Source organism: Rattus norvegicus, chromosome 10 (assembly GCF_036323735.1).
Source record: "Rattus norvegicus strain BN/NHsdMcwi chromosome 10, GRCr8, whole genome shotgun sequence".
Classification (NCBI taxonomy): domain Eukaryota; kingdom Metazoa; phylum Chordata; class Mammalia; order Rodentia; family Muridae; genus Rattus; species Rattus norvegicus.
This window is the reverse complement of record NC_086028.1, coordinates 88,521,936-88,548,130: the sequence shown is the minus strand read 5'-3', so window position 1 is coordinate 88,548,130 and position 26,195 is coordinate 88,521,936. Positions and strand designations below refer to the sequence as shown.

The window sequence follows — 26,195 nt, the reverse complement described above, 5'->3', positions numbered from 1 at the left end:
CCACTCTCCCTCCTCCCAAGGTCTCCACCTCCTGACTCTTAGGGCGCCGCTAAGTTTCTTAGCTCTGGACCGCGTCGGGAGCTGTGTTCCCGCTGCCCGGTTCTCAGGCACAGACTCCGGGCCTGGCCCTAGGCCCTTCGAGATCATGCTGTGCGGTGGCTGGAGAAGGAGCCGCCGCTCGCCGGAGGAACCCCGGGTGTCCGCCCAGGTCGCAGCGCCCCTCGCGTTCTTGCCCTCGCCCGCGTCATCCGATAGCAGCACCAAAAGGCCCGGGCTACGGGCACTGAAGAAGATGGGTCAGTGACACACAAGGATGGGTCCGGGTGGGCGCGCGCTGTCTCTAGGGACAATCTGGAAGGAGGAGGGTGTACGGGCTAACTGGCTTCCCAGGGTGCTTGGAGCTGGGGAAGATTTGACCGGGACTGTTCCAGTTGGGGTTCACACCTGAGGTCATCAGACTTCCAGGCTGTTTCAGAAAGCTTGGGTGCCTTGTGCATTCTCACCAGGAGGCGCCCGCGGGGCCGTGCTGGAATAAGAATTTGGACTACAGGCATGGATAGGGTCGTTGGAGCGCGGGGAGAATGGACCGAGAGATAAGCTTGGAGTTAATTTGGGGATGTAGCTCAATTGGTAGAGCGCTTAGCTCTCAGTTAAATGCCCAGTATCACTTACTCTTGTTAATCCCAGCACTAGACAGGTGTCAGTAAGTGGATCAGAAGTTTCAAGGTCATCTATATATATGAGATATATAGATATATAGATACATACACACATATATATTATATGTAATATATATGTATATATATATTATATATATATATTATATATATATATATCACTCCTTCCCTAGAGCTACTTGAGGTCTGTGGGCGTCTTATAGCACCTGCTGTTTTTGGCCCTGAGGAGCTGTTTAGAGATGGCCTCTGGGAGATTCTAGACGCCCAAGCCAGCGTGTAACCCTCAGTTCCTCTCTGCCAACAGTAACAACAAAGTCCTGGCATGACCAGGGCGATGGTGTGAAACAGTCCAGGTTCCTACTTCAGAAGTGAGGGAAGTCACTAGTCCTCAAGGAGCCCTAGAGTCAGCCCAATACTGCTGTGGTTCGCAGGTGTGGTGCTAAGATCACCTTCCTGAGGTAGGTGTCCTAATCCCCATTTCACGGAGGAGGAAACTGACTCAGACATCAAAGAATCTGGTCGAGGCCACTCAGACTGTGTGCCATCCCAACCCACACTCTCAGAGTCTCGGCAAAATGGGACTCCCTGGGCTTGAACAAGGGGCATCAGCGGAAGCATTTTATAAACTGTAAAGTGCAGGAAACTGAAGCAGTTTCTTGGTACTGCCAACCCGGTGACAGAACTCAGGGGTTCCCAGATGCCAGGCTCCCATTTCCCTGTCAGCTGCCCCATCTTCTTCCTCATTCCACCGGAATGTGTTGGGTGTCCTCACTGTGAGCACTGCACCTGAGACAGATCTTCACCCTCCTTCCGTGCAGTCATTCAAGAAGTCAATATTTACCTACCCCCCCCCAACAACAACAAACATGATACACAGGGTCCTGCCCGAAGAGAGCTAAACAACACAGGCCTGCAGTGAGAAGACGGACCTTGAGGGGAAGAGTCAGGGAGGGAGGAGCAGATTGTGATGCTGGGGGGGGGGGGAGCAGAGGCAACCCCGCTGAACCCCAGAGCTGGACAGAAGCTCACGTGGAGAGGAGAGAGGTAGACAGACACCTTAGGGCCCCTCTGTAGTTTGGATGGCCGTAAGAGTCCCAGAAAGTCCACTGATAGGAACATAACTGAGTTAGAGAAGCAGATGGATAATTAGAACGTTCAAATAGGGCTGGAAGGAGGCAGGGTAGCTCATGATGAGGTATTGGGGCTCAGGTGTGAGCGGCACAGGAGAGGAGGATGCAAAGACACCAAGAGGAGACAGGGTGGTGGCTGTCTTATAGGAAGTCAGACGTCTCTGGCTAGAGGTGGCACTAGGGGGCATGGCTGTGTAAGAGGACCTGCCACCGAGGCAGGACAGGGCTCAGGGAAGAAGCAGCCTGAGTCATTGGCCCTTAGGAGTTGTGGATGTTGCTGAAGACAGAGGAAGCTGTCCTGCACCATCTGCCCTTTTCTCCCGAGGCCATGTCCTGAGCCCCATCAGTGGCCACAGTACTAGGCCAGGGGCTGAGGCCACAAAGCAAGACAACCAAGGCTTGCCCCAGAGGTACATAGTGTAATAAGAAGAGGCTTGTGGACTCCTAATTAAGGGAGAGCCCAACTGAGTATGTGTCAGCTGAGTGTGGCTGCACGGGAGCTCTGGGTAGCTCATCATGCAACTATGTACACATCAGAATGTACATACGTGTGCCCTTCCTACTACTGGCTGAGTGACTGCTGAGTGACCATGCAGAGTGTGTAGGGAATGCCACTTCCTCGAGCAGTGCTGAGCCCAGGGATAAAGCAGAGAACGAACCCCAAATGTCTTCCAGGGATAAAGCAGAAAACGAACCCCAAATGGCTTAAACGTAGGCCTGTCACCCACCCACATAGTTTCCATCCCCACCTCAGCAGATGCTGCCCCTCCCAAGATGACCCTCACCACCCCACTTAGGCTGAGAGAAAACAGATCTTATTTCAGGTCAAGGAACTGGAGCAGGGAGTATCTTAGAGGAGCCTGAGGGAGGAAAAGGCCTGTGGAGCCACTGTAAGGGGAACCAGGCCAAGGGCAGGGGAGGAGAGCCAGGCCAGCTTTTTGGGAAATCATAATACCCTGAGCATTTCTGCCCACTGAGTTTACCTCAGACTTCACCCTGCTTATTCCTCAGCCATTCCTGGGACATGTGTCCTCCTCAGTGACAGGATAAAGCCACGAAGGGACCCTGGCTGCCTGCCATCACCGTCAAGGTTCCAAGGGCACGCTTTATTGCCACAATTAGTGGCAACATGGGTCATCCCATTTAGCGCTCACAGTCACCTGAGATAGGTGGCACCACAAGTGTCATTTTACCAGGAGGTACCATGAGGTAACGGGTTTGTGAGACTAGAAGTGAGCCAACCGTGATGACCCGTGCCTGGAATCTCAGCCCCGGAGAGATGGAGAGGCCAGCTTGGTGTACAGATTGAGTTCTAGGCCGGGAAGGCCCGTGTATCCATCAAGGCCCTGTCTCAAGACAAAACAGAACAAAAATCTAGAAGTGATGGAGGGATTTGAATCCAGGCAGTGTGGTCCAGAGTCTAGGCTCTAAGCACAGGGATGAAAGAGAAGCTCGTCAGGAGAAGACCTGCTGCTCTCAGAGGTATCTCCCTGGGCCACCAATTAAATACAGGATGCTCAATATAAGTTGGATGGACAAAAAATAATTTTGGGTGTACATGGGTATCTATCTCTAGATGGTGTATGTAAATGACATATCCGTGGTTATATATAGCTTGGGGAGGCCTGAGGATGGAACCCTCGGCTTTGAGCATGGTAGACAGTCGCTGAGGAGCATCTGTAGCCCCATGAGATAGTTACACTACAGAGGTGTTTGCCGTTGATCTTAAATTCACATGTAAAGGATTCCCTCCGTTTTTGTTTTTTGTTTTTTTTTCCCCCAGCATCCCATTCAGTTCAGCCTGTCTGAGCCTGTGAGTTTAGGCTCCGCCCAGACCCCTAATCCTCTCAGTAGGCAGAGAGCTGAATAGGCACAACCTTGTTCCCATCTCCTGTGTTTGCTTACTCCTCTGACAAGCACCCCTGGATGAGGAGGCTTTCCCAATGGCTGGTCCAGGATGTCCCCTGCAGGGTGAGTCGAGCTGGCCTGGGGTGGAGATGGCCTGAGGGGAGTTTTACTAGACCTTAAGCCTAGCAGGTGCCTTGACTGGGTGGTAGAGAGGGCAGGGCCACCCGTGGCTTCCCCACCTCACCATCCCTTGACCCTGTTCATGCCTGTTCTGACCCAGCCAAGCCCAGAAGGTGCCACACCCTCAACTCCCCAGTCTACAGGCCTCTGGGGAGGAGAAGCCCCGCCTACCCTTCCTGCTTTTCTAGATTTTCCCAGGAATGGTATGGAAAGTATCGAGCACTCCCTCCCGCTCTCTGGCCTCTGTTTAATGGTCAGCTGGCACAAGGAGCTGGCCATCCTTGGTACCTGGGACAATTAGGGCAGGAAGGTCACTGGAAACATGGCCATTGTGTGCCTTTTCCAGCCCTTCATGGACGCAGCTAGGAAATGCTGTTGGCTCCCACCCCCCTCACACACACTTTGGCAGGAGCAGTTGACTGCCCTGTTCCTGCATGTTTTACATTCCTGCCAGAGCCCTGTATGCTTCTCCTGGCTGATAGTGCAGTGTGATGGTCTGTATCTAGACATCTTGTTTCAAAAACATGTGAGTGTGTGTGTGTGTGTGTGTGTGTGTGTGTGTGTGTGTGTTAAAACTGGTTGTTTTAGACCTGGAAATATAACTCAGTGGCACAGAATTTTTATGCCTGAAGCCCTGGGCTTGAAGAGGGAAGAAGTGGGGGGAGGGAGGGAGGGAGGGAGGGAGGGAGAGAGAGAGAGAGGGAGAGAGAGAGAGAGAGAGAGAGAGAGAGAGAGAGAGAGAGAGCGCCTTACATGGAGGCAAGCACCTATAATCTCAACATGCAATGGGCAAAGGCAAAAGTTCAGGGCCAGCCTGGGCTATAAATAGAGCTCTAGGCCAGCCTGGGCTATGCAGCAAAGAAACTTCTCCAAACAACAAGACAAAACCAAACCAAAAATGAAACGCCAGGCTAGAATCAGTAATGCCAGGATGTGGGAGTTAGAGGCTCAGGGGTGTAGAGCCATCCTTGGCCGCAGAGTGGGGTTGAGGCCAGCGGCTAAGTTGTTGGCTCCTGGCCTCTCTGCTCACTGTCATTATTACCTAGTTCCAAGGCTGTCTGTAGCCCCTGCACAGACACGGTGTAACCATTAGACAGTAACTCCCTGTTTTTCCCTTCCAGTGATCTGCTCTCTGTCTCCGAGGCTTGTGAAGCTAGCTGCCTGTTCTGTATGAGTTCAGTCTTACAATCTGTGTCACTTCTGTATCAGTTTCTGTCACTGACCATCAGACTTCACGGCTCATGGCCGGGGCAGATTTCAATCTCATCACCATTAGAGAGAGAGTTTTGATATTTAGTCCAGGTTGGCCCCTGAACTCTCTCCATAATCTCCTGTTTCAGCCTCCCGATAGCTGGCATTCTGGGCACGCACCACCACCGTGGCGCAGTGCGACCACTCCAGGTTGTTCCCACCTCTGGCTCTCCACCTTCATTTCCCCCCTGCTGTTATTTAAGGAGTGGTGCCCCTCCCACTCCGTTGAGAGTGGTTGTGGGCCCAGCCCAAGGTCAGGTAGAAAACCCACAAACACAGTAGGATGTAGGATGTGGGAGGCTTGTGAACCTGTTCAGGGCTTGTAATGGATGAGACATCTGTGGGGTTGGGCCTGGCTGGACTTAACATCTGTTTCCTGGTGGTCAGGTAGAGAGCCAGCACTCACTGTCACTGCCCTAGGCCTGGGCCTCCTGCTGGCCTTTGATGACCCCGATGATACCCCAGGACCCTCTGTCCCTCTCTCAGCTCATGACTTAGGAGTGATCACCTGGGACCTAGCCCCTGGCCCAGCTCGGTTACACCTTATGCACTCTGATTGACTTTCTTTTCTCCTCTTGGTTGGGAGAGGGTCTTTGGGGATGAGACAAGGAAGGTCTCAGTGTCGAGGCTGGCCTCAAACTTGGCAATCCTCCTGCTTTAACCCTCTCAACTGCTGAGATTTCTGGTGTGAGCCACCATGCCTGGCTCTGGTTGACTTTTCTATGGGTGTGTGGTTAAGGTGTAAGAGTGCAAAGACCAATGAGTGACACCTGGGTGGGTCGCTTTTCCCTCCCAGCAGACGCTAGGAGCAAGGACAGGAGTAGGAGGCCCTGTCATTGCGGAAGCTGCTTCAGTGGGAGCTGTCAGGCTTTAGGACTGCCAGGCTCACTCTCAGTGGCCTGTTTGCACAAGGCTGGGGATAAAGCAGGCCCTCGGTGACTCACCTCCATTTCCGGGCTTAGTCACCCACCAGCCCCCTCCCCACCCCCCTGGGCTTGGCATCAGAGGACTGGCCCAGTTAGGGGAGGTGACCTAAGCTGAGGAGCCTTTCCAGACTGACTGAGGTGAAGGAAGGGTGAGCCCAGCTAACTTTGGTCCCAGGCCTGCCTGGCGGCGCCATCAGCTCCCCTGTGTGCCCTGCTCTTTCCCTGTTGTTTCTCTGGATCAGATAATTCAGAGCCTGAATAAATATGATAGGAGGGGAAGGGGGGAGGGGAAGGGGTGACTCTGGTGATCCCTTGGCCTAGCTATATGGGAAACAGCATATCAGCCCTTGTCCTGACCAGAGGCACGAAGGGGAACCAAAACGGAAGACCACAGTCCTCTACACCTTGAGAGGCCCCTGGGACTGTTATGGTTTCCCCGGGGAAACCACAGAAACCTAAGGGAGGGCAGGCTACCCCTTCTGCCCTGGAGACCCTGATTTTCAGTCATGATCACTCTTAAGCTGTAAGGTAAACTTGGAGACTGAGGAGACAGTTCAGTCAGGAAAGCGCTTGCTCTGCAAGCGTGAGGACTAGAGTTCAGTCTCTGCAACCTGCGTAAAAAGGCAGGTGTGGTGGCACATACCCATAATCCCAGTGTTGAGGAGGCAGAGCCAAGAAGATCGAGGGGGTTGGCTGATTAGCATATGCAGACATACTGGCACACAGGTCAGCACTTCTGCAGATACGACCACACCCTCTGCCCCAAAAGCCATAAAGTATAATTTTAAAATACAGATAGATGCCCAAGTGCCAGTTCATGCCTGCTAAGTGGGTATGTCTGGCTCTGGGAGAATCCAATACACAGTAGGACTGAGAACCCAGACCCCAAGGCACCAGCTCTGAGCTCAGGAAAGACTGGACAGGGCTGCAGGAGACTCACTGCATCTGCTTTGGCTTCAGAGTCTTCCCGAAAATATTAGCTGGAGCCAGGTTCTGGGTGATAGATAAGACTTCATTCGTAGATAGGTCTAATAAGGAAGGTCTCCTGAGATTCGATATAGCATGCTGGTGTTGGTGGTCCTGGGGCGTGTGTGAGTGTGTGCCTGCTTGTGCGTGTGTTTCACACACAGGTGAATGGAGATGTGCATTTGTGTGTGTGTGCATGCATATGTGTGTGTGTGTGTGTGTGTGTGCATCAGCACACATAGCACCAAGGCCAGAGGCAAGGGTCCTGCACACTCTCTCTCTCTCTCTCTCTCTCTCTCTCTCGCTCTCGCTCTCGCTCTCGCTCTCTCTCTCTCTGCTCTCGCTCTCCCTCTCTCTCGCTCTCTGCCTTATCTCCCCAAGACAGGCTATCTCCAATCCTGGAGTCTGGCTGTTGGTCAACAAACCCCAGCAGTCTTTCTCCCTCCACCTCCCAAGGCACTGAGATCACAGGTGTGCCTTGGCTTTGATGTGGCTTCTGGAAATTTGAGCTCGGTCATCACATTTGTCGTGCTTGAGCCACAAACACTCTGACCCTGAGCATCTCCCAGGCCTTGTTGGGGTTTTGTTTCTTTAGGTGGTGGGTTTCCTTGAACTCCCATCTCTTCTGCCTCAACTCCCCAAGGGTTGGGATTTGGGGATTTTGGGTTTACAGGTTTGGGACACATCTTTTTTTCTTTTTGTTTTTATTCCTCCTCCTCTTCTGTTGTTTAAGAAAAACAAATAAACAAACAAACAATTCAAGGTCTTACTATGTAGATACAGCTAGCTTAGAATTTAGCATGTAAACCAGACATGGCCTCAGATTTACAGAGATTAACCTGCTTCTGGCCCCTAAGTGCTGAGATTAAAAGAGTGCACCACCATGCCTGCCCCTTGTTTGTTTTGATGATTGATTTTATTTATTACTTGTGTCTGTGTGAGTGTGTGTGTGTTTATGTGTGGGGTGTGTGTGTGTGTGTGTGTGTGTGTGTGTGTGGTGTATGTGGTATATGTGTGGATTGTGTGTGTGGTGTGTGTGTATGGGTTGTATGTGGGGTGTGTATGTGTGTGCTTGTATGTGTAGGTTGTGTGTGTGGTGTGTGTGTGGGGTGTGTGGGGGGTGTGTGTGTGGTCTGTGTGTGTGGTGTGTGGTGTGTATGTTTGTGTGGGGTATGTGTGTGGTGTGCGTGTATGTGTTTATGTGTTGTGTGTGGTGTGTGTGTGTGTGTGGTGTGTATGTGTTTATGTGTTGTGTGTGGTGTGTGTGTGTATGTGTGTGTGGTGTGTGTGGGTGTGGTGTGTGTGTATGTGTTTATGTGTTGTGTGTGTTGTGTGTGTTGTGTGTATGTGTGTGTGGTGTGTGTGTGTTTATGTGTGGTGTGTGGTGTGTGTGTGTGTGTGTGTGGTGTGTGTATGTGTTTATGTGTTGTGTGTGGGTGTGTGTTTGTGTGTGTTTATGTGTGTGTGTGGTGTGTGTATGTGTTTATGTGTTTATGTGTTGTGTGTGTTGTGTGTGGTGTGTGTGTGTGTTTGTGTGTGTGTGTGTGTGTGTGTGTGTGTGTGTGTACCTCAGAGCCTTTGGGGCTGGGGTTCTGAGCCTGGAAGTGCCCCAAGTGGGTGCTGGAGACCAAATCAGGCATCCTGGGAGATCACCTCCGGCGGCTGTGTGGCTCCTCTTATTTATGTTTAAAGCAGAGTGAAAACAGAGTGTCATTCTATGACTCAGGCCAGCCTAGAACTCTGTAGCCCAAGCAGGTCTTGAACTCAAGGCCTTCTTCTTACTTCGGCCTAAGTCCTGAGTCCTAAGATTGCCGGTGTGAGCCACCGGGCCCAAGTTTTTAAAAAGGGGAAAGTGCGGTTGGGCAAAGAGGGTGAGCGCTCCTTGGTGAGGGCAAATCGAGGAAGGCTTCCTGGAGGAGGTGGTAGCTGAGTTTGTCCTTGAACTCAGCTATAAGAGAAAGAGAGGCAGGAGAGGACTATCATTCCAAAGTGAGAGAGAGAAAGAGAGAAAGAGAGAGAGAGAGAGAGAGGAGACAGGAAGACAGACTCAGATCAGAGTTTGCAGTTAGGCAAGCAGGAGCCTTGGAGTCATAAGATAAACCCAGCATCGAAGCTCCCTGAGAGAAAGGGGGTGAGTGGGGGTGAAGGTGGTAGCTCATACTTGTGATACCAGCACGCCAGAGGCTGAGACAGGAGGATTGACATAATTTGAGGCCATCTTGGCCTACCTTGTGTCTGGACTACAGAGTAGACCACATCTCAAAGGAAAAGAAGGGGGGGGGGCGTTGCAGCTGAAGAGACGGCTCAGGAGCTGCAGCCGGGCAATGGTGGTGTATGCCTTTAATTCCAGCACTGCGGAGGCAGAGGCAGACAGATTTCTGTGGGTTCAAGGTCAGCCTGGTCTATGTGGTGTGTTCTATACATAGCGCTACACAGTGAAACCCTGACTCAAAAAGAAAAAGAAAAGAAAGAAAGAAAGAAAAAAGGGGAAAAAAACAAAAGAAAAAAATAAAAAGAAAGAAAAGGGAAAGGAGGGAGGAGGAAGGCGCACTGTCATTTGCCCCACAGTGGTTTTGGTTTTTTGCTTTTTCAATCTGACTTAGTTGCCAATATTTAAAAAATGTGGTCACTTCCTATCCAGATGCGGATTCCTGACTCTGGATGCTCTGGGCCTTTCTCCACTCCTGGCTGTCCCCTGTCTGAAGGGTGTGGGCTCTCCACTGGGCCTGGTTCCCTTCTCTCCTCCTGTCTCCTCTGGTGGTAACCCTTTGGTGTCCTCCCCTGTGGAGATGTCTCCACAGGGTTCCAGCAGAGCTGGCCAGCACAGGCCCTGGTCTTTGAGCTGGTGTGGGCTGAGCCCTCCGAGGCAGGGCAGGACAGGCTCTGGTAACCTGGGAATGTTGGGTCGTGCAGTAGATATTCATGTAGACTCTAGTTTTTGGCTGGAAAACAGGCTTAGAGCAGTCTCAGGTTAGTGCCACCAGTGTCTTGTTCCCGGGAGGTCACAGGGTTGGAACGTTATTCCACAGAGCCTTGAATGTAAATTCTGCTCTCCCCTTAACTCCCACTACCCAGGGTGTTTGAAGGAAGCAGGGGGAGAAATAGGGACTTGGGAGAAGGGCCCTGCAATACAGTGGCCCAGGAGCCTGGAGATGAGCCACTAATGCTGACCTAATGCTCCAGAGGCAGAGTGGCCCCTCTGCTCCTGCAGTGGTTTGGGAAAGCAGAGGCAAGGAGCTCCGGTTGCAGCAAAATTTAGGTTAGGTAACAGTGTTGGCTTTCCCCATGGCTGAAAGTTTCGCATCAAGGAAGAGGTTGTTGGTGGCCAATTCTGGGCTTGGAGGCTTTAACAAATTTTTTAAAATTGTATTTACATATTTACATATGCATGTGTGTGGCTCAGAAGACAATTGGCTGGAGTTGGATCTCTACTCATCGCGTGCGTGCGTGCGTGCGTGTGTGTGTTTATGTGCGTGCGTGCGGGCTCAGGAATAGAACTTAGGTTGCTAGGCTTGCAGGGCAAACATTTTATCCACTGAACCATCTCACCGGCCCTTGAGATTTTGGTGGAGATGTCTGGAGGAAAGAGGAATCTGCACTGTGATTTGAGATCCAGGCCCTGGGTTTGGGAACTGCAGAAACCACAGTATGCAACTGTGAGCAAAGGGCCTCCTACTGGTCAGCCTGGAAGGGGTGCTTGTGGCTGCAGAGCTTCAAGCAGGTGACAGTGGTGATGTGTAGCGGGGAGGGGAGCTCCAGCTGTGGAGAATCTCGCAGAGAGCCTCCCCCTCCCCCACATCTTCCACCAGCAGGGGGACAAGTGAAAGGGACAGATGGACAGGATGCTACCCTGCATAGCCAGGCCCAAAGGCCCATGTTTCCCTGCAGGCCTGACGGAGGATGAGGATGTCCAAGCCATGCTGCGGGGCTCCAAGCTCCTCAAGATCCGCTCACGCACGTGGCACAAGGAGCGGCTGTACCGGCTGCAGGAGGATGGCCTGAGCGTGTGGTTTCAGCGGCGCATCCCCCGCGCAGCTTCGCAGCACATCTGTGAGTGGGTCAGGGGTGGCGCGGGGCAGGGCGGTGGGGACAGCAGATGGCGCCATGGCTGACGTCTGACCCTGTCTTGATCACAGTCTTCGTGCAGCACATCGAGGCTGTCCGGGAAGGCCATCAGTCGGAGGGCCTGCGGCGGTTCGGGGGCGCCTTTGCGCCTGCGCGCTGCCTCACCATCGCCTTCAAGGGCCGCCGCAAGAACCTGGACCTGGCAGCGCCCACTGCGGAGGAAGCGCAGCGCTGGGTGCGAGGGCTGGCCAAGCTGAGGGCGCGCCTGGATGCCATGAGCCAGCGGGAGCGGCTAGACCAATATCCTGCCCGGCTGGGAGGGAAGATCTGTCCTTGGAGAGCTCCTGGCCATAGACAGTTCCTGGTATTCTGAAAGGGGGGCGGAAGTTCACCCTGGCCTGGCCTGAGCCTCTAAGCAGGAGAGGCACTGTCCCCACTCCAGGGAGGAAACAGGGAGGCCCTTCTAATTTGGGGAGCTGAACTCTGTGAAGACATTATCTTTATGCTCTTGGAGCCAGCTCCCAGGCTAAGAGAAAAGTACAGTCCCCTAATCCTGAAGCCGTACTTCACATCACCAGCTAATGACAACCCATTAGTGCAAGCCAAGGGGCCTAGACTATTGCTAGTTTATTTCCTGAGCGCACACACCTGGATCCATTCCTATCTGCACCGGGCCGACTCCGACCAAGACAGCAAGATGAGCTTCAAGGAGATCAAGAGCCTGCTGAGGATGGTCAACGTGGACATGAATGACATGTACGCCTACCGCCTCTTCAAGGTGAACTCCGACCCCGGCCCTGCTCTGGTCTGCCCTCCCTCAGCGTCTGAAGCCGAGCTCTGTCTGTAATTTTTGTTGCTATTTTTAGACAGGATCTCACTACCAAGTATAGGCTGCTGTTGAATTTGTGATCCAACTGCCCCAGCTTCTGGAATAGCTGGGATTTCTGATAGGCGTCCTCAGGCCTAGCTACCTCTCCAGCTTTTTTTTTTTTTTTTTTTTTTTTTTTCTTTTTGTCGGAGCTGGGGACTGAACCCAGGGCCTTGCGCTTCCTAGGCAAGCGCTCTACCACTGAGCTAAATCCCCAACCCCACCTCTCCAGCTTTTTTCGTAGGGAGCCACCTCTCCCTACAGAAAGGCAACATCTGAGCTTGGTTAGGCTTTTCCAGTCAGGTGTGGTAGTGCACACCCAAGACTCTGGAGGCAGAGGCAGGTGGAGTTCTGTGAGTTTGAGGCTAGCCTTATCTGCATAGCAAGTTCCGGGCCTGCGGAAGCTGCAAAGTGAGGCCCTATCTTCAAACAAATAAAAATGCTCTTCCGTCCCCAGGAGCCACAGGACCAGATCTTTATATGACACCCTTGAGCATGGTCCAGAGGTAGCGTGACACCTTCAGAGCCATCTCACCTGAGCAGCAAAGTTGTTTTCACGTCTCTCAGGCTGCAAGGCAGCACCACTTGTACACGGGACTGTGAGGCTTTCACGAGGGAACGTAGGGAAACACACTGGAGTGCACAAGTGTGTAAGGCTCTCCCTATACCTCTTTGAGCCTGTGTGAGAGCTCTGGGGTGCACGGGCGACTCCATCTGGACATGGCAGAGACATGTGTGGATAGCAAGTGTAACCAACCTGGGTCCGGAAAAAACAAGGGAGTCATGTGCCTGTGTCCAGGCCCACCTGGCTACTCTGAGAACTTTTTTCAGTCACTTCTGCTCACAGACTGGGTGTCTCGTGAGGATAGTAAGTATGTGGGGAGGGATACTGTGGCATAAGTTCTGCCTCCCAAGACCACCATTTTGTCCCAAATCCTGATCTTGATCCCTGGGACAGGTGGGGACTCCCAAGAGGCTTCCTAAGACTCTATCCCTGCAGTTCACCCAGGGTGTGTGCTCAAGGAACTGGAGCCTTGGGAAACAGGAGTTGTTGCCTTTCTAGTTGTTAGGCTCATGGAGTGTGACAGTTAGGTTCCCAGGGGCCCCTCCTCTGAGCCCCACCTCCCTCTTCTCCAGGAGTGTGACCATTCTAACAACGAGCGTCTGGAAGGGGCTGAGATCGAGGCTTTCCTCCGGAGGCTGCTTAAACGGCCCGAGCTGGAGGAGATCTTCCGCCGATACTCCGGCGAGGACCGGGTACTGAGTGCCTCTGAGCTGCTGGAGTTCCTGGAAGACCAGGGCGAGGACGGTGCCACCCTGGCCTGTGCCCAGAAGCTTATCCAGACGTATGAGCTCAACGAGACAGGTGAGGAACCACGGTTTAGTCTTGACTCCAGGAAGTTCTGCCCTCGCTGACTGTCCCAGGCTGGTCCCCTCTCCTCTTCTAGGTTCCACATTCTAAATGTATAATATGTCTGCCTCTCAGGGTTCTGTGGAAGATTAGAAGGCATGGTGCATGCAGTCAGTCAGCAGCCTAGCTGTTCTAAGTGAGCCGTGGGTGCTGTTTGAACCTGGGCATGCGCCCCTGGCCCCCAGGTAGCCCCACCCTCTTCTCTTCCCTTTTAGCCAAGCAGCACGAGCTGATGACGCTGGATGGCTTCATGATGTATCTGTTGTCGCCTGAGGGGGCTGCGCTGAACGTGGCCCACACGTGTGTGTTCCAGGACATGGGTCAGCCCCTGGCCCACTACTTTATCTCGTCCTCTCATAATACTTACCTGACTGACTCTCAGATCGGAGGGACCAGCAGCACCGAGGCCTACATCAGGTACAGTGCTGGGGCTGGTCTCACGGGGCTCTACTCTGGGTTCTGTGGCACACCCACAGTTTGCCTAGCTGTCTGTCTGTCAACTATAGGGCCTTTACCCAGGGATGCCGCTGTGTGGAACTTGACTGCTGGGAGGGGCCGGGAGGGGAGCCCGTCATCTACCATGGGCATACCCTTACTTCCAAGATTCTCTTTCGAGATGTGATCCAAGCTGTGCGTGACCACGCTTTCACGGTAAGCCCCCCGAAACCACACGCCCAGCCCCAGGGCCTCCCTGGCAACCCCCATCCTCCCCCACCCCTCCCATAGTGCTGTGAGAATAACAGGTTGGGGGGTAAATAAAGCTGACTTGAGTCCTCCCTCCTCCCATCCTCACGGCTAACAAGAGTACTGACATCACCCAATTTCTAGAAGAAAACCTTGGGGGTTAAGGGAGGACAACTTATTCCCGACTTCTGAGTGCACTGCTCAGGTAGAGTCGTGGGGCCTGCGTACAGTTTGCAGTCATCAGGGTCCCCGACCTGGCAAACGACAGCATCTGCCACATCACCTCGGCATGACTAACGCCATTAACCCTGGATGGGTGTATTTATAAACAAGTCATTGCTGGGGGCTGCCCCCAGTCTCCCAATAGTCCACCCTCTCCCTGAGACCAAGCTCTGAGCCCTGGCACTTCCACACACAGCCTGGGGCCAGTATGTCCCGTGCCTTAAAGCCTTGGTCCCTTAGGGTGGGTTTTCACATCTGGGCCTTTGCCTGTCTGCCTGGAAAGAGAAAGAGCTGACCACCATGAGTAGGAAAGGGACCAGCAGAGGGTGAATTCTGAGCTGTTGCCTGTCCCCCACCCCGACAGCTGTCCCCATATCCTGTTATCCTGTCCCTTGAGAATCACTGCGGGTTGGAACAGCAGATTGTCATGGCTCGCCACCTTCGGAACATCCTGGGAGACATGCTGGTGACACAGGCCCTGGACTCCCAGAACCCCGAGGAGCTGCCGTCTCCTGAGGTGATGCTCTCAGACTCTCAGCCTGGGACGTGGGTCAGTCTGACTGGAATTCACCCCCATCCTCACTCACACCACCCCTCTAGACCAGGGCCCCTCATCTCTTTCTGCCTGGACCTTTTCCTGCTCGGTTGAACTGGCATCTGCCACACAGCTGTCCTTTAGGCTCCCCCCGCCCCCAGCTCCTCATTCTTGACCACACCCACTCAGCCCGTCCACTTCCTGGGCCTTCTATGTCTAGCTGTGTCTGGCCTGGTTTGTGTTGCTTCTCATAGTGCACCTGTAGGCCAGCCACTTCTCCCTCCATGTCCTGAGTTGACACTTCCTCGCCCTGGATCTCCCCGTCCCAGCCATCTGCTCTGGCCAGCTGCTGCCTGCTTAGGACCGCAGATAAGTAGGGCTGGATTGAAGGGCTCAATAGTCCCATGGTTACCCAGGATGCATGAGGCCATGGGGTCAGTCCCTAGTACTGCTCACGTAACCCACCACTTGTCTAGAGGTAGCCTTCTTCCAGGCTTTTTGAAAAGATGTATTTTTTTTTCTTTTCTTTTTTTCGAAGCTGGGGACCGAACCCAGGGCCTTGTGCTTGCTAGGCAAGCGCTCTACCACTGAGCCAAATCCCCAACCCCTATTTATTTATGTTATGTATGTGAGTATACACTGTCGCTGTCTTCAGCCATACCAGAAAAGGGCATCAGATCCCATTACAGATGGTTGTGAGCCACCATGTGGTTGCTGGGAATTGAACTCAGGACCTTTGGAGGAACAGGCAGTGCTCTTAACCATTTCTCCAGCCCCCCATCTTCCAGTTTTTATGTGTGTGAACTTTTCCATATATTCACACATCTATGTATGCAATGGTTTTCTTATTTATTTTATTGTTGCTGTTATTATGAGACAGGACCTCATTTAGTCCAGGCTAGCCTCTAACTCTTTATGTAGCCGAGAATGACCTTGAACTTTGAGATTGCAGGAGTGTGCTAACATTGCTCTTCGTGGTGCTGAGGATAGAAGTCAGGACTCTGTGCATGAGAAGCAAGCACTCTATCAACTGATCTACTGTACCAGACACAACTGGCTGGTATTCCTTAGCCTAAGCTGGCCATCAACTTGACATCTGGAAGGTCTAGGGATGGAGGTCTTTACTGAGGATCAAGAGATGGAGGCTAAAAACTAGGAATAGTGTTACATGCCTGTAATCCAAGCCCATAGGAGGTAGAGGCAGGAGGATCAGGACTTCAAAGCTATCTTTGGCTGTCTAGTGAGTTGGAGGCCAGCCTAGGCTACATAAGACTGTCTCGAAAACAAGTGAAAAATGTACACAAAAGGGTAGTGCCATTCCTTCTACAAGGATCTTTCTGCAGTGGGCACGACAGCAGATACCTTTAATCCTAACAGTGGGGAGGCAGAGGCAGGCAGATCTTTGTGAGTTCCAGGACAGCCAGGACTACGCAGAGAAACCTTGTCTCAAACACACAGATACACACAGACACACACAGACACAGACACACACACACATACAGACACACACATACATACATACACAGACACACACACAGACACAGACACACACACACAGACACACACACACACACACACACACACACACACACACACACAGATCTTTTTGGAAGAACACTCCTTCCCTCTGCCCAAGCTGCCTCTGAGCTGGCGGGGGGCTGCTGGGTGGCACTCCCACGAATGACACATTTTCAGCCACCTTCTATCAGTGGTCTTGTGGTGGCGATCACTTTTTCCTGTTAGAAACACCAGTCCAGATCTCACAGTCCCCTTGGCTACCAGCCACCATCACGGTGGTGGCTGACCACCTAGCTGAAGGGCCGCCTGAGGGCTTCACCTATCTACCCTGGCCTCTACAGCAGCTCAAATGCCGGGTCTTGGTGAAGGGGAAGAAGCTGCCAGCTGCTCGGAATGAGGATGGTCGAATTCTGTCAGACAGGGAGGATGAAGATGAAGATGAAGAGGAGGCAGAAGAGGCTTTGGAGACTGCAGAGCAGAGGAAGCGAGTGAGTGTGACTGGGTCAGCAGGCTGGGTTCTGCTGCAGAGGGGACTGGGTGGAGGCAGAGAAGGTTGGGAAGTAGGGTGGGGGAGGGGCGCTTGAGCTAAGTGATCCCCACTGAGGCTGGTTTCCCAGGCCAAACAGATCTCCCCAGAGCTCTCAGCGCTGGTTGTGTATTGCTGTGCTACCCGCCTGCGGACCCTGGAGCCTAGTCCTGGTCCACCTCAGCCTTGCAAGATTGGCTCCCTCAGCGAGCGCAAGGCCAGGAAGTTCACCAGGGAGGCAGGTAGGAACCAGACTGTGGATATGGGGACAGGAGAACATGGAGCCCTTCCGGCTCAGGTAGTGGTGGTGGTGGTGGTGGTGGTGGTGGTGGTGGTGGTGGTGGTGGTGGTGGGTAGAGAATGGGTGTTCTAAAGTTCCCAAGATTTCAGAGAGCTAAGGCCATTAGGAGGACCAGATAAAGACTCTGTCTTTATGAGGGCCTGGCTCCAGGCTAAGTGTGGTGGAGAGCCACAAAGGGGAGAAGTGTGGGCTTGTCTTCACCACAGTCATAAACGAATGGTGGTCAAGGCACTGGCTAGCCAGTCATGCTAGCGCCAGGGGCTGGTGGTGCCTGGAGGTAGGAGACTAGGAAGGCTTTCTGGCTCATACCGTGTGTCTGAGAAGACGTCTCTGCGGAGGAGGGAGGAAGCAGAAGAGGGAAGGATTCCAGATAGGAGGAACAGGTCCTAGGAAGGCCCAGAGGCATGAACATTGTGATAGTTCCAGGAATCCAAGGCATGGCTACGGGTGTGGGCAGGGTGAGTGACAGGGGCTGGCAGCCTGGGGCTGGAGGTTTCAGTGTAGGCGGAAGTCAAGCATTGAGCGAGTGCAGTGCCAAACTGTGTGGCTGCTAGGTGTCCCTGCCTCTCTCTGATCCTCATCTCACCTACAGTGAGAAGAGAGAGGGAAGCTGGGGTGAAGAGTGTGGGGGTGGGGGTGGGGATGGGGCTATAGGGCCTGGAACTGGGCCAGGGACAGAAGCCTGGGTCCTATCCTAACCCTGTCCCAACTCTGCCCTAGGAACCAGTTTTGTCAGGCACAACACTCAGCAACTGACCCGAGTGTACCCACTGGGGCTGCGGATGACCTCGGCCAACTATAACCCCCAGGAGATGTGGAACTCGGGCTGTCAACTGGGTGAGTGGGCTGTGAGCGGGGAAGTCTCCGGGCAGGGACAGGCACTTCAGCAGTGGGCAGCTGCACAGCTTTCTAGAAGGTGGGAAATACATCGGTGTGTGAAGGGCTGTCTGAAATGTGGGTTCATTTGTTCTCGGCAATGCAGAAGCTAGTTTTCATTTTGTTTTATTGAGATAGAGTCTCGCTGTGCAGCCCTGGCTGGCTTTCTACTCAGTCTGCCTCTGTCTCCCCAGGGCTGGGATTAAAGGTGTGCACACCAGGCTCAAAAAAAGGACATTTTTTCTTTTCTTTCCTTTTTTTTTTCTTTTTTGATACAAGGTCTCTGACTGTGCTAGAACCCAAAGGGCAGACCAGACTAGCTTCGCCTGCCTTTGCCTCCTAAGTGTGGCATGTGCCACAGTGCCAGGTCTGAAGTTTTATTTCTGTGTGAGAGACGTGACTACAATCCTGGCACTTGGGAAATAGAAGACAGGGGGCCAGTAGTTCATGGTCATCCTTGGCTACTTAATGAGTCTGAGGCCAGCCTGGGTTACATGAGACAGTTTCAAAATACTTAAAAGACAGTTACTTGTTTTTGTATGTTCCCATGTGTGCATGCATGTGTGCGTGTGTGTGTGTTGCTATGTAAGCATCTGTGTCACATACCTGCCCGTGGAGGCCAGAGAGGGCACTGGTCTCTCCGGAACTAAAGTTACAGACAACTGTGGGACACCGAATGCCGAATGGGTTCTGGGAACCGAACTCAGATCCTCTGTCCCCAGCTGTCCCCAGTCATCTCTCCTTCACCTTAGTTGGTCAGACAAGGTCTTTCACTATACCTGGAGTTTGCTCTTTTAGCTTGACTGGTTGACTGGTGAACCCCTCACAACCCCAGAATCCACCTACCTCTGCCCCCCCCCCCCCAGAGCTCAGAGACACACACTGCTACACCTGGCTTTTTCATAGGTTCTGGGGGTTCAAACCTAGGACCTCATGCTTGTCCAGCAGCCCTTTTCCCCTGAGCTATCTCCTCAGCTCCCACAATGAGATCTTTCTGAAGGCAGAAATAAACAACTGGCTGGGGGTGGGGGCTCATCCCGGTCATCCTGCACCCAGTTAGCTGAGGGAGGAGAGAAATGGATTCAAGGCCAGCTTCCGTACAGAGGCTCACCTGGGTTCTACAGTCAGACTGTGTCAAAGGAACGAAACCAGCAGGAAAGGAATTCAAGGCCTTTATTTTCATGTACACACACACACACTCACAGGTGCGCACACATACACACACACGTGCATACACTCACAGGCCCACACACATGCACACTCACATGTATACAGACATGCATACATGCATGCAAACACATGCACATGGACACACACACCCGCATACACACACACACACACTCACAGGCCCACACACATGTGCATGCACGCACATGCATGCAAACACATGCACATGGACACTCACAGGCGCATGCACACATTCACAGGTGCTTGTGAACACATGTACACATACACACAGATGCAATAGCACAGGCACATACACTCGCATACACACACACACACACACACACACACACACACTGCCTTACCTTACAATTCTGCCCTGTAAACACTGAGATGAACAGATGATTCTGGGAGACAGAGCATGGCGAAAGGAGGCCATGTTCCCTTTGGAGGTAGATAACGCAATGCCAAGCCTTTTCAGGCCTTGGCTCTGACCTGAAGGGTGGCGGTGGGAGTCTTTGTCATCACACACAGCCCCAACCCCGCTTTGCTCTTCTTGAAGGAATTCAGGGATGGGGTGACTGCATGGTCCCCTCCTCCATAGGTTCTGACAAGGACAGGGCACCCAGAGGGTTGGACGCTGGGCCCTCTGTCCAGCCTGGCTTTTGCTTAATCTGTGGTAAGCAGAAGGCTGCTAAGATCCCCCTGTTCAACCCTGTCGACTACTCCACAGTGGCTCTGAACTTTCAGACTCCTGGCTATGAGATGGACCTCAACACGGGGCGCTTCCTCATAAATGGGCAGTGCGGCTATGTCCTGAAACCCGCCTACCTCAGGCAACTCAACACCACCTTTGACCCCGAGTGCCCTGGACCCCCCAGAACTACTCTGACAGTCCAGGTCAGTAGCCTGGTCCAAGCCTCCACCTTAGGTCAAGGCTAGCTCTGGGGAGGCGCCAGTTTGAGGGGAAGGAACAAGAGGCCAGGAGCGGGCCTGGCATGAGGGCAACACACGTGTGGGCATTTGTGCAGGAGGGAGAGGGTCAGTGTGAGGACAAGGGACTTAGAGCTCCAGAGGGGCAAGGGTGGGTATGGGTCCCAGTGGGGGGCAGGTAGAAGCTGCCCTTTCCTCATCTTTCCTTTAGGTGTTAACGGCCCAGCAGCTGCCCAAGCTGAATGTAGAGAAGCCCAACTCCATTGTGGATCCTCTGGTGCGTGTGGAGATCTACGGGGTGCCTGAAGACTGTGCGCACAAGGAGACGGACTATGTGCTCAATAATGGTGAGTGAACTGCTGATGGGAGGGTAGGGGAGGGCAGGCCCTCGGACCAGTGGACCCTAACTACCACCCCTGTACCCTAGGCTTCAACCCCTGCTGGGAGCAGACTCTGCAGTTCCAACTGCGGGCCCCAGAGCTGGTTCTGGTGAGGTTTGTGGTAGAAGACTATGATACCACCTCCCCCAATGATTTTGTGGGACAGTTTACACTGCCCCTCAACAGCCTGAAGCAAGGTAGGTGGTGGGGAGTGGGGAGGGAAGAACAGGGTGGAGTTCCGGCCTCTGACTTCCGGCTGCTCGTCCCACAGGGTACCGCCACATCCACTTGCTGTCCAAGGATGGAGCCTCGCTCTCTCCAGCCACACTCTTCGTTCACATCCGCATTGAGAACTCTTGAGGGCATCGCCGACTTACCCAGGTGCTGGTATCATGCCACAGAGCCCTCTCTGGAGCAAGGGACCATGGGAGTACCAACCCCTCCCGCCAGATCCTTGGTCACCAGGTGCTGAGCACACCTGGGTGCTGACGCTCTTCCGTCGCTCAGTGAGAGATAGGACCGTGATTGGTGTCCTGTCCAGTGGATTTCAGGGGCCTCCAACCTTGGGGCCTGGAGGTGGTCTCAGATTCTTCGACTTGAGGAGGACACGAGTCCCTCTGCCCTCCAGCGGAGTCATCTCAGCCTCCGTCCCCGAAAAGGGCATAGCCACCCACACTGCCTCCTTTCAGGGCCCCCAGAGCCTCCCTTTAGGCTTTCCTGGCTTCTCCTTTGCTTCTTGACTCAGGTGGGTGGGGAGCAGATGAGCCTGGGGAGAACCTGGCAGTGGGTTTGTAACTTGTGTCATAGAAGAGCCCTGGAGAGGGCAGGAGAGGAACTATTTTAAAAAATAAAGAAAGAGTGTACCTTTCTGCTTTATTCCCCAGGCCCATGGGGAGAGGGACAGGCTAGCGTGGGGGCCCCTCAGGCCTCTCCTCCCAGTGGGGTTTGGGTTTTGTCCAAGACTGGGGCCTAGCAAAGCAGTAAGGTATTGCTCCTGTGACACTGAGAAAGTGGCAAACACCAGACGATAGGGTTGGGTTGGGTCTACACTGATTCTAAGCCCTATAGAAACCAAAGCCTGAGGCTAGGGCATCTATTCTCCCACCCCAACACCCAAGCCAGGAGGCTGGCTTCTCCCTACTTTCTTAGGGAGGGGCCTTAGCTTCTCTGATGGATTTGTGTATTTTAAAAAAATCAGGCTCTGTATCAGCCTAGGAAGGATGGGCAAAACAGGCGAACTATAGCACCCCCCCCCCCCCCGTGGGACACAGCGGAAGCCAAGTCCAGCTGGGGTGTGCTAGCCATACAGGATTAGAAAGGTTGGGATGGGCAATCTCTACAGAAAGACAACAGTGAGAAGTAAACGCAGGTTACAGGGCCTGGACACCTGTCACCTTAAAAAGTTCCCAGAAGAGCCTCCGCCTCGCAGGCTTGAGTCCCTAGGTCAATCCACAGTACTGCGGCATGGTGCAGCTGTGCCTGGTGAGACAGGCCTTTAATCCCAGCTACCTGGGAGGCTGAAGCAGTTCAGAGCTGGCCTTGGAAACATCTTAAAAAGTACATCAGCAGTTAAGGTGCTCAGATGATCTGAGGCCAATCTCTGGAGTCCGTGTAAACACAGAAGGGAAGAACAGGCGTCCTGTGGCATGTGTGCTTCTATATGTGTGTGCGTGTATGTACGTACACACACACACACACACACACACACACACACACACACGAGACTGTGCACACAGCTTGGTGGCAGGGTTCTCTCTTTTCTTTTTTTTAAAGATTTATTTATTATATCTGAGTACACTGTCACTGTCTTCAGACACCAGAAGAGGGCATTGGATCCCATTACAGATGGCTGTGAGCCACCATGTGGTTGCTGGGAATTGAACTCATGACCTCTGGAAGAGCAGTCAGTGCCCTTAACCCCTGAGCCATCTCCCTGGTGGCAGGGTTCTTACTTATTTAGCATGGGTCTGCTCTTCTGCCTTAGTACCAGCTTCTCTCTGGTAGGTGGGGAAGCCTGGGGAGAGTCATCTGTACCTTGGAAGAGGTCTTACAAATCTGGCTAGGTGTTGGGGGCCCTGGGAGAGGGGCTCTCCTGTCACCTTGCTCTGAGGCCCTAGACATACCAGCTGCTCCACTGCCCCCTGCTGCTGACCAGAAGGACACCAGGACCGCAGACTGTTGAACGGCTTGCTTTATTAGAAACAAGTGAGATGTCTGGAGTGGAACAGTGCATTTGGTATCTCTGCCCCCACCCCAGCAAGAAAGCCCCCAGCACAGCCCAAAGAAAAGCCAAGACAAAAAAGTGAAGCTCTCACGCCCCCAGATGCAGCACCTGATGGCCACAGTGAACACTGTAGTTTAATTCAGTGAAAACCGTCCTAAATCTCCTCAGATACAGTCTGTAGGCCCGCCCGCCGTCACTCTGCAGCGAGACGCAACGGGTCTCTGGTTCAACAAAAGGCAGACAAGGCCAGAGAGACACTCTAGCTCCCTTTCCTGAGTCTCTTAGATGTAGACGGCTCCATGAAAACTGCTCAGGGCCTTTGGGCCCCCAGGTTGGTTTAATGCTGGTCATCTTTGGAGACAGAATTCAAGATCACAAAGACACCTGCCTCTGGGCTTCAGAGGGCCAGCAAATAAGGGCGACGAATGCCAGAAAGAAGGAGCAAGCCTGAAATTTTCCATTAAAAAACGAGTGTCAGCAGAGCTTTGTGTGAGCCAATCCTCAGATACCAACATCTTCAGACACAGGCCTGAGTGGGGACAGCAAGCCCACGCGGGTCTCAGTCCAGAGTTAAGGCCTTTCTACCCAGCTCACTTCTACAGACCAGTGTCCATGGTAGCAATCCAAAGGCAGGGGAGGAAAGGTGGTCTTCAGTACACAGCAGAAGGCCAGGGTCAGGCCCACAGAGGCCTTCCTATAGCGGCTGCCTGAGAAAGGTCAGCTTGGATGCCCAAGGCCCTTCTCCTTTGGTCCAAGCCAGTCACAGGCCTGCCATACTTCAAAGACTGTGGAGTGGTTTTGAACCCCACAAATGGTGCTCTTTAGCCCCCAATCCCATGAGGGTTGAATGAAGACACCGGGACAGCTCGGATGAAAACAAGACTTAAAAACAAGCCCTGAGCCAACTCCTACAGACCTGGGCAGGGTGCCCAAGGCAGTGGCAGAGGCGGAGTGAGCCACCGGTTTTTGGGGACAGAGTTGTTGCCAGCAGATCTTCCAGCGCAATCCCCTGAGGCTCACTGTTTTGTTCTCTGGTCCATGACCAGGGTCAATGAAACCAAAGCTCACTCCAGAGATTTGTGTTCCCCAAACCTCAGAAGTAATTTGAGCCGAGAGCTGGCCCACAGCTGACAGAGTAAGACAGGGGCTTCCACATTCCAGGCCCACCCAAGAAGGAAAGGCTCGAGTACTTTGTTCTTTGAAGTGTGGGCAGGGTGAGCCCACTGGGGCACTTAGGGCACTGTCTGATGACTGAGGCCGAGGGGAGCCCCGCCTCCAACCCCTCCCTCTGTAGAGCTCAGTGCACATCTTGCCACAAACAGCTTCTTTGGTCTGAGTATCTCGGAGTCACAAGTCGGCCACCTTGCTGGCACTTGCAGTTTGCAGCACAGGATAGTGAAGGGAAGGAAGATCCCTAGAAGCCTCTGACAAGAATCCTCCCAGCAGAGCTTCTGTCCAGCAGCAGTCTACAAAGCAGGACGCGCCTCCAGCCCCGCTGGCTGCAGCTGAGTCAGAGCATTAGTTTCTGTAGACCACTACCAGAAGCCACAGCATGACTCCGTCCCTGTTCGCCTGTAGGACAGCTTCACTCAGGTCAGGGAACAAGGCTGAACCTGGCTAGAGGCTAAGGCTTCTTTCCCCTGTAAGGTTCCCCTGACCCCCAGATGCCAAGAGGTGAAAGAGCAAAGAAACTGCCCACTACGTGTCGTGTGGAGCTTTCCCCCATCGCACAAGTTACGAGGCAGCTGGAGGTGACTTGCTGACAGTTCAGCCCATCCTCCTGGGCCACCTGGCTCAACACCGCTCGAGAAGGCCCACACGGGCAGCCATGTGATCAGGGGCTTGACCACTTCAGGAGAAACTGGCAGCATCAACAACCATCACTACCCCACAAAAATCCACAACAGCACCGGTGATAATCAGACTCAGACACTGGCAATGCGCTAAGTCCAGACCATCTCTAGTGACTGTTTCTTGTGGCCATTGTGGGCTGCACATACTGGAAAGGAGAAACAAAGGAGCACGAGATGGCTGACGGGCTGGAAGGCACAGGCAGGGGCTGGGACTCAAGGGCCTGACCATCGTCACACCACACCTGCTCAGCCTTCCTGGGACACTTTCGCCCTCTTTGCTCTAATACACAGCAAACAAAGCTTGCACTGTGGTCCTGACAAGGTCCCAGACACTACAAGGTCCAAAGTCCCTTTCAAAATGCCAACCATCCTAGAAGTGAGGACAAAGTCTCTCAGAGAACACACATCTGTAAGGGTGGCAACAACCAGCCTTTTAAAATCACTTGGTAGGATAGTGTCCTCCGGGACAGGGCCCAGGAGATGGAAGAGGGACTTGATTAATGAATCTACTTCCATGATTGTCACCACCTCCTGGTCTCAGAGAGCAGCAGGCTGGCCACTGCCCAGGGACAGTCCCACCCTAGGAGCCCTCTCCTGAGCTGGCAGTCCCTCTATCATGCCTCCTGCTCAAAGCCTGCTGGGCAGCCGATTCCAAGGGCTCCCCAGATCCACTCTCTCCTGCTCCCCCTGACCACAGCCATCACTGCGGAAGAAACAATAGTCGTGCATCTGCACACCTGTCTGCCGCTGTCCTTGGGCTCTCACATTGAAGAATGACTGGATTCAGCGTCTTTCTCATTAGAGACCAAACATCCTTGTACATTTGGAACATGAAAGATATCTAGAATATTTATATATATATAATATATATACTTTTATTATTCACCCGTTAACTCCATAATATGCCAATCACGAGCGAGGTTTCAGCAGTTCCATTCCCTTGATCATGGCTGCATGAGCATGGTAATTCACTGAAAACAGGGAGACCAGAAACATGGCTAAAGGTGACGTCACGCAGCCCACGCCATGGCAATATAATTGTCAAGTTCGCTGGCGGTTTGGTAAAGCCGGTTCAGTTCTGTTCTGTTTGCCAGCGATCTCACATCTGTGAGAGCTGGACCACAAGTGGAGGGTTCCGTTTCCTGGTTTGGATTCTCAGTGGCTTTATCCAGAATCTCACTGGCAGCTGGTTACTGTAACACCAACCCAACCTAGGAGAGCCAACGGGGAAAGGTCACGTTGAGTTGATAATATGCAGGACTTTCTTGCCTCCCCAGGCAGGTGGGTGAGGCCCACTGAGCTCAGAGGAAAATGTCTGCCGTGGAGAGCAGATGTCAAGCCCAGGTCTCTTACTCAGCCTTTTCTGGGTTTTTGTCCTTCAAGGAGAACAGTGGGCCAAAGGCTTCCAAGCCAGCTCCTGGTCAGTGCTGACTATAGACACTGACTATTCCCTGCCTGGCTGCCCTGAGGTGGGGGGTGAGGGGGCAGGAAAGGCAGATCTGCAGACCCTAACCTCATGGGGAACTCCTGAGTTCCGCAAAACCGTGTGCCTGATGGTACAGGTCTGTGCTTCCAGCTACTGAGGAGGCAGAGGCAGGAGGATCTTAAGTTCAAAGCCTGCTTGGGCTACAGACTGAGCCAGCCTGAATGACTGAAA

General features: G+C 53.1%; 2 protein-coding genes across 10 annotated transcripts in view; one reads left to right on the top strand and one right to left on the bottom strand.

Moving 5' to 3' along the window:
• The first annotated feature begins 14 nt into the window (after positions 1-14).
• Plcd3 (phospholipase C, delta 3) lies at positions 15-21,329 on the top strand. 7 transcript variants are annotated; one of them, XM_017597139.3, is made up of 17 exons: positions 157-296; positions 982-1,135; positions 3,591-3,778; positions 10,867-11,028; positions 11,115-11,343; positions 11,692-11,821; positions 13,049-13,277; positions 13,538-13,739; positions 13,829-13,973; positions 14,593-14,745; positions 16,623-16,769; positions 16,899-17,049; positions 17,829-17,945; positions 19,882-20,048; positions 20,293-20,428; positions 20,509-20,658; positions 20,733-21,329. In XM_017597139.3, the coding sequence occupies exons 3-17, from the start codon at positions 3,751-3,753 to the stop codon at positions 20,819-20,821; spliced, it is 2,235 nt and encodes a 744-aa protein (XP_017452628.1). In that variant the 5' UTR covers positions 157-296; positions 982-1,135; positions 3,591-3,750; the 3' UTR covers positions 20,822-21,329. The 7 variants fall into 7 exon arrangements, with proteins under 7 accessions (XP_038941555.1, XP_038941557.1, NP_001099315.3 ...); XM_017597142.3 differs by lacking the exon at positions 3,591-3,778; XM_017597140.3 differs by lacking the exon at positions 982-1,135 and having other exon boundaries at positions 179-296.
• A 1,305-nt stretch (positions 21,330-22,634) lies between these two features.
• Positions 22,635-26,195, bottom strand: part of Nmt1 (N-myristoyltransferase 1) — a 36,579-nt gene continuing 33,018 nt past the window's right edge. For 2 of the 3 annotated variants that reach the window (XM_039085301.2, XM_039085302.2), the window contains one exon: positions 22,635-25,749. In XM_039085301.2, coding sequence (XP_038941229.1) covers positions 25,729-25,749 — 21 coding nt within the window. In that variant the 3' untranslated portion in view covers positions 22,635-25,728. The remainder of the gene's footprint in view (positions 25,750-26,195) is intronic. The other variant, NM_148891.2, reaches the window with a different exon arrangement.

What these genes read in the sequence shown, in the direction of transcription:
- Plcd3 (NM_001105845.3), top strand. Translation starts at nt 146, where the DNA reads ATGCTGTGCGGTGGCTGGAGAAGGAGCCGCCGCTCGCCGGAGGAACCC. An exon ending in GAAGTTCACCAGGGAGGCAG is followed by an intron (nt 17,050 to 17,828) that starts GTAGGAACCAGA and finishes ACTCTGCCCTAG; the next exon opens with GAACCAGTTTTGTCAGGCAC. An exon ending in GAACTCGGGCTGTCAACTGG is followed by an intron (nt 17,946 to 19,881) that starts GTGAGTGGGCTG and finishes ACTACTCCACAG; the next exon opens with TGGCTCTGAACTTTCAGACT.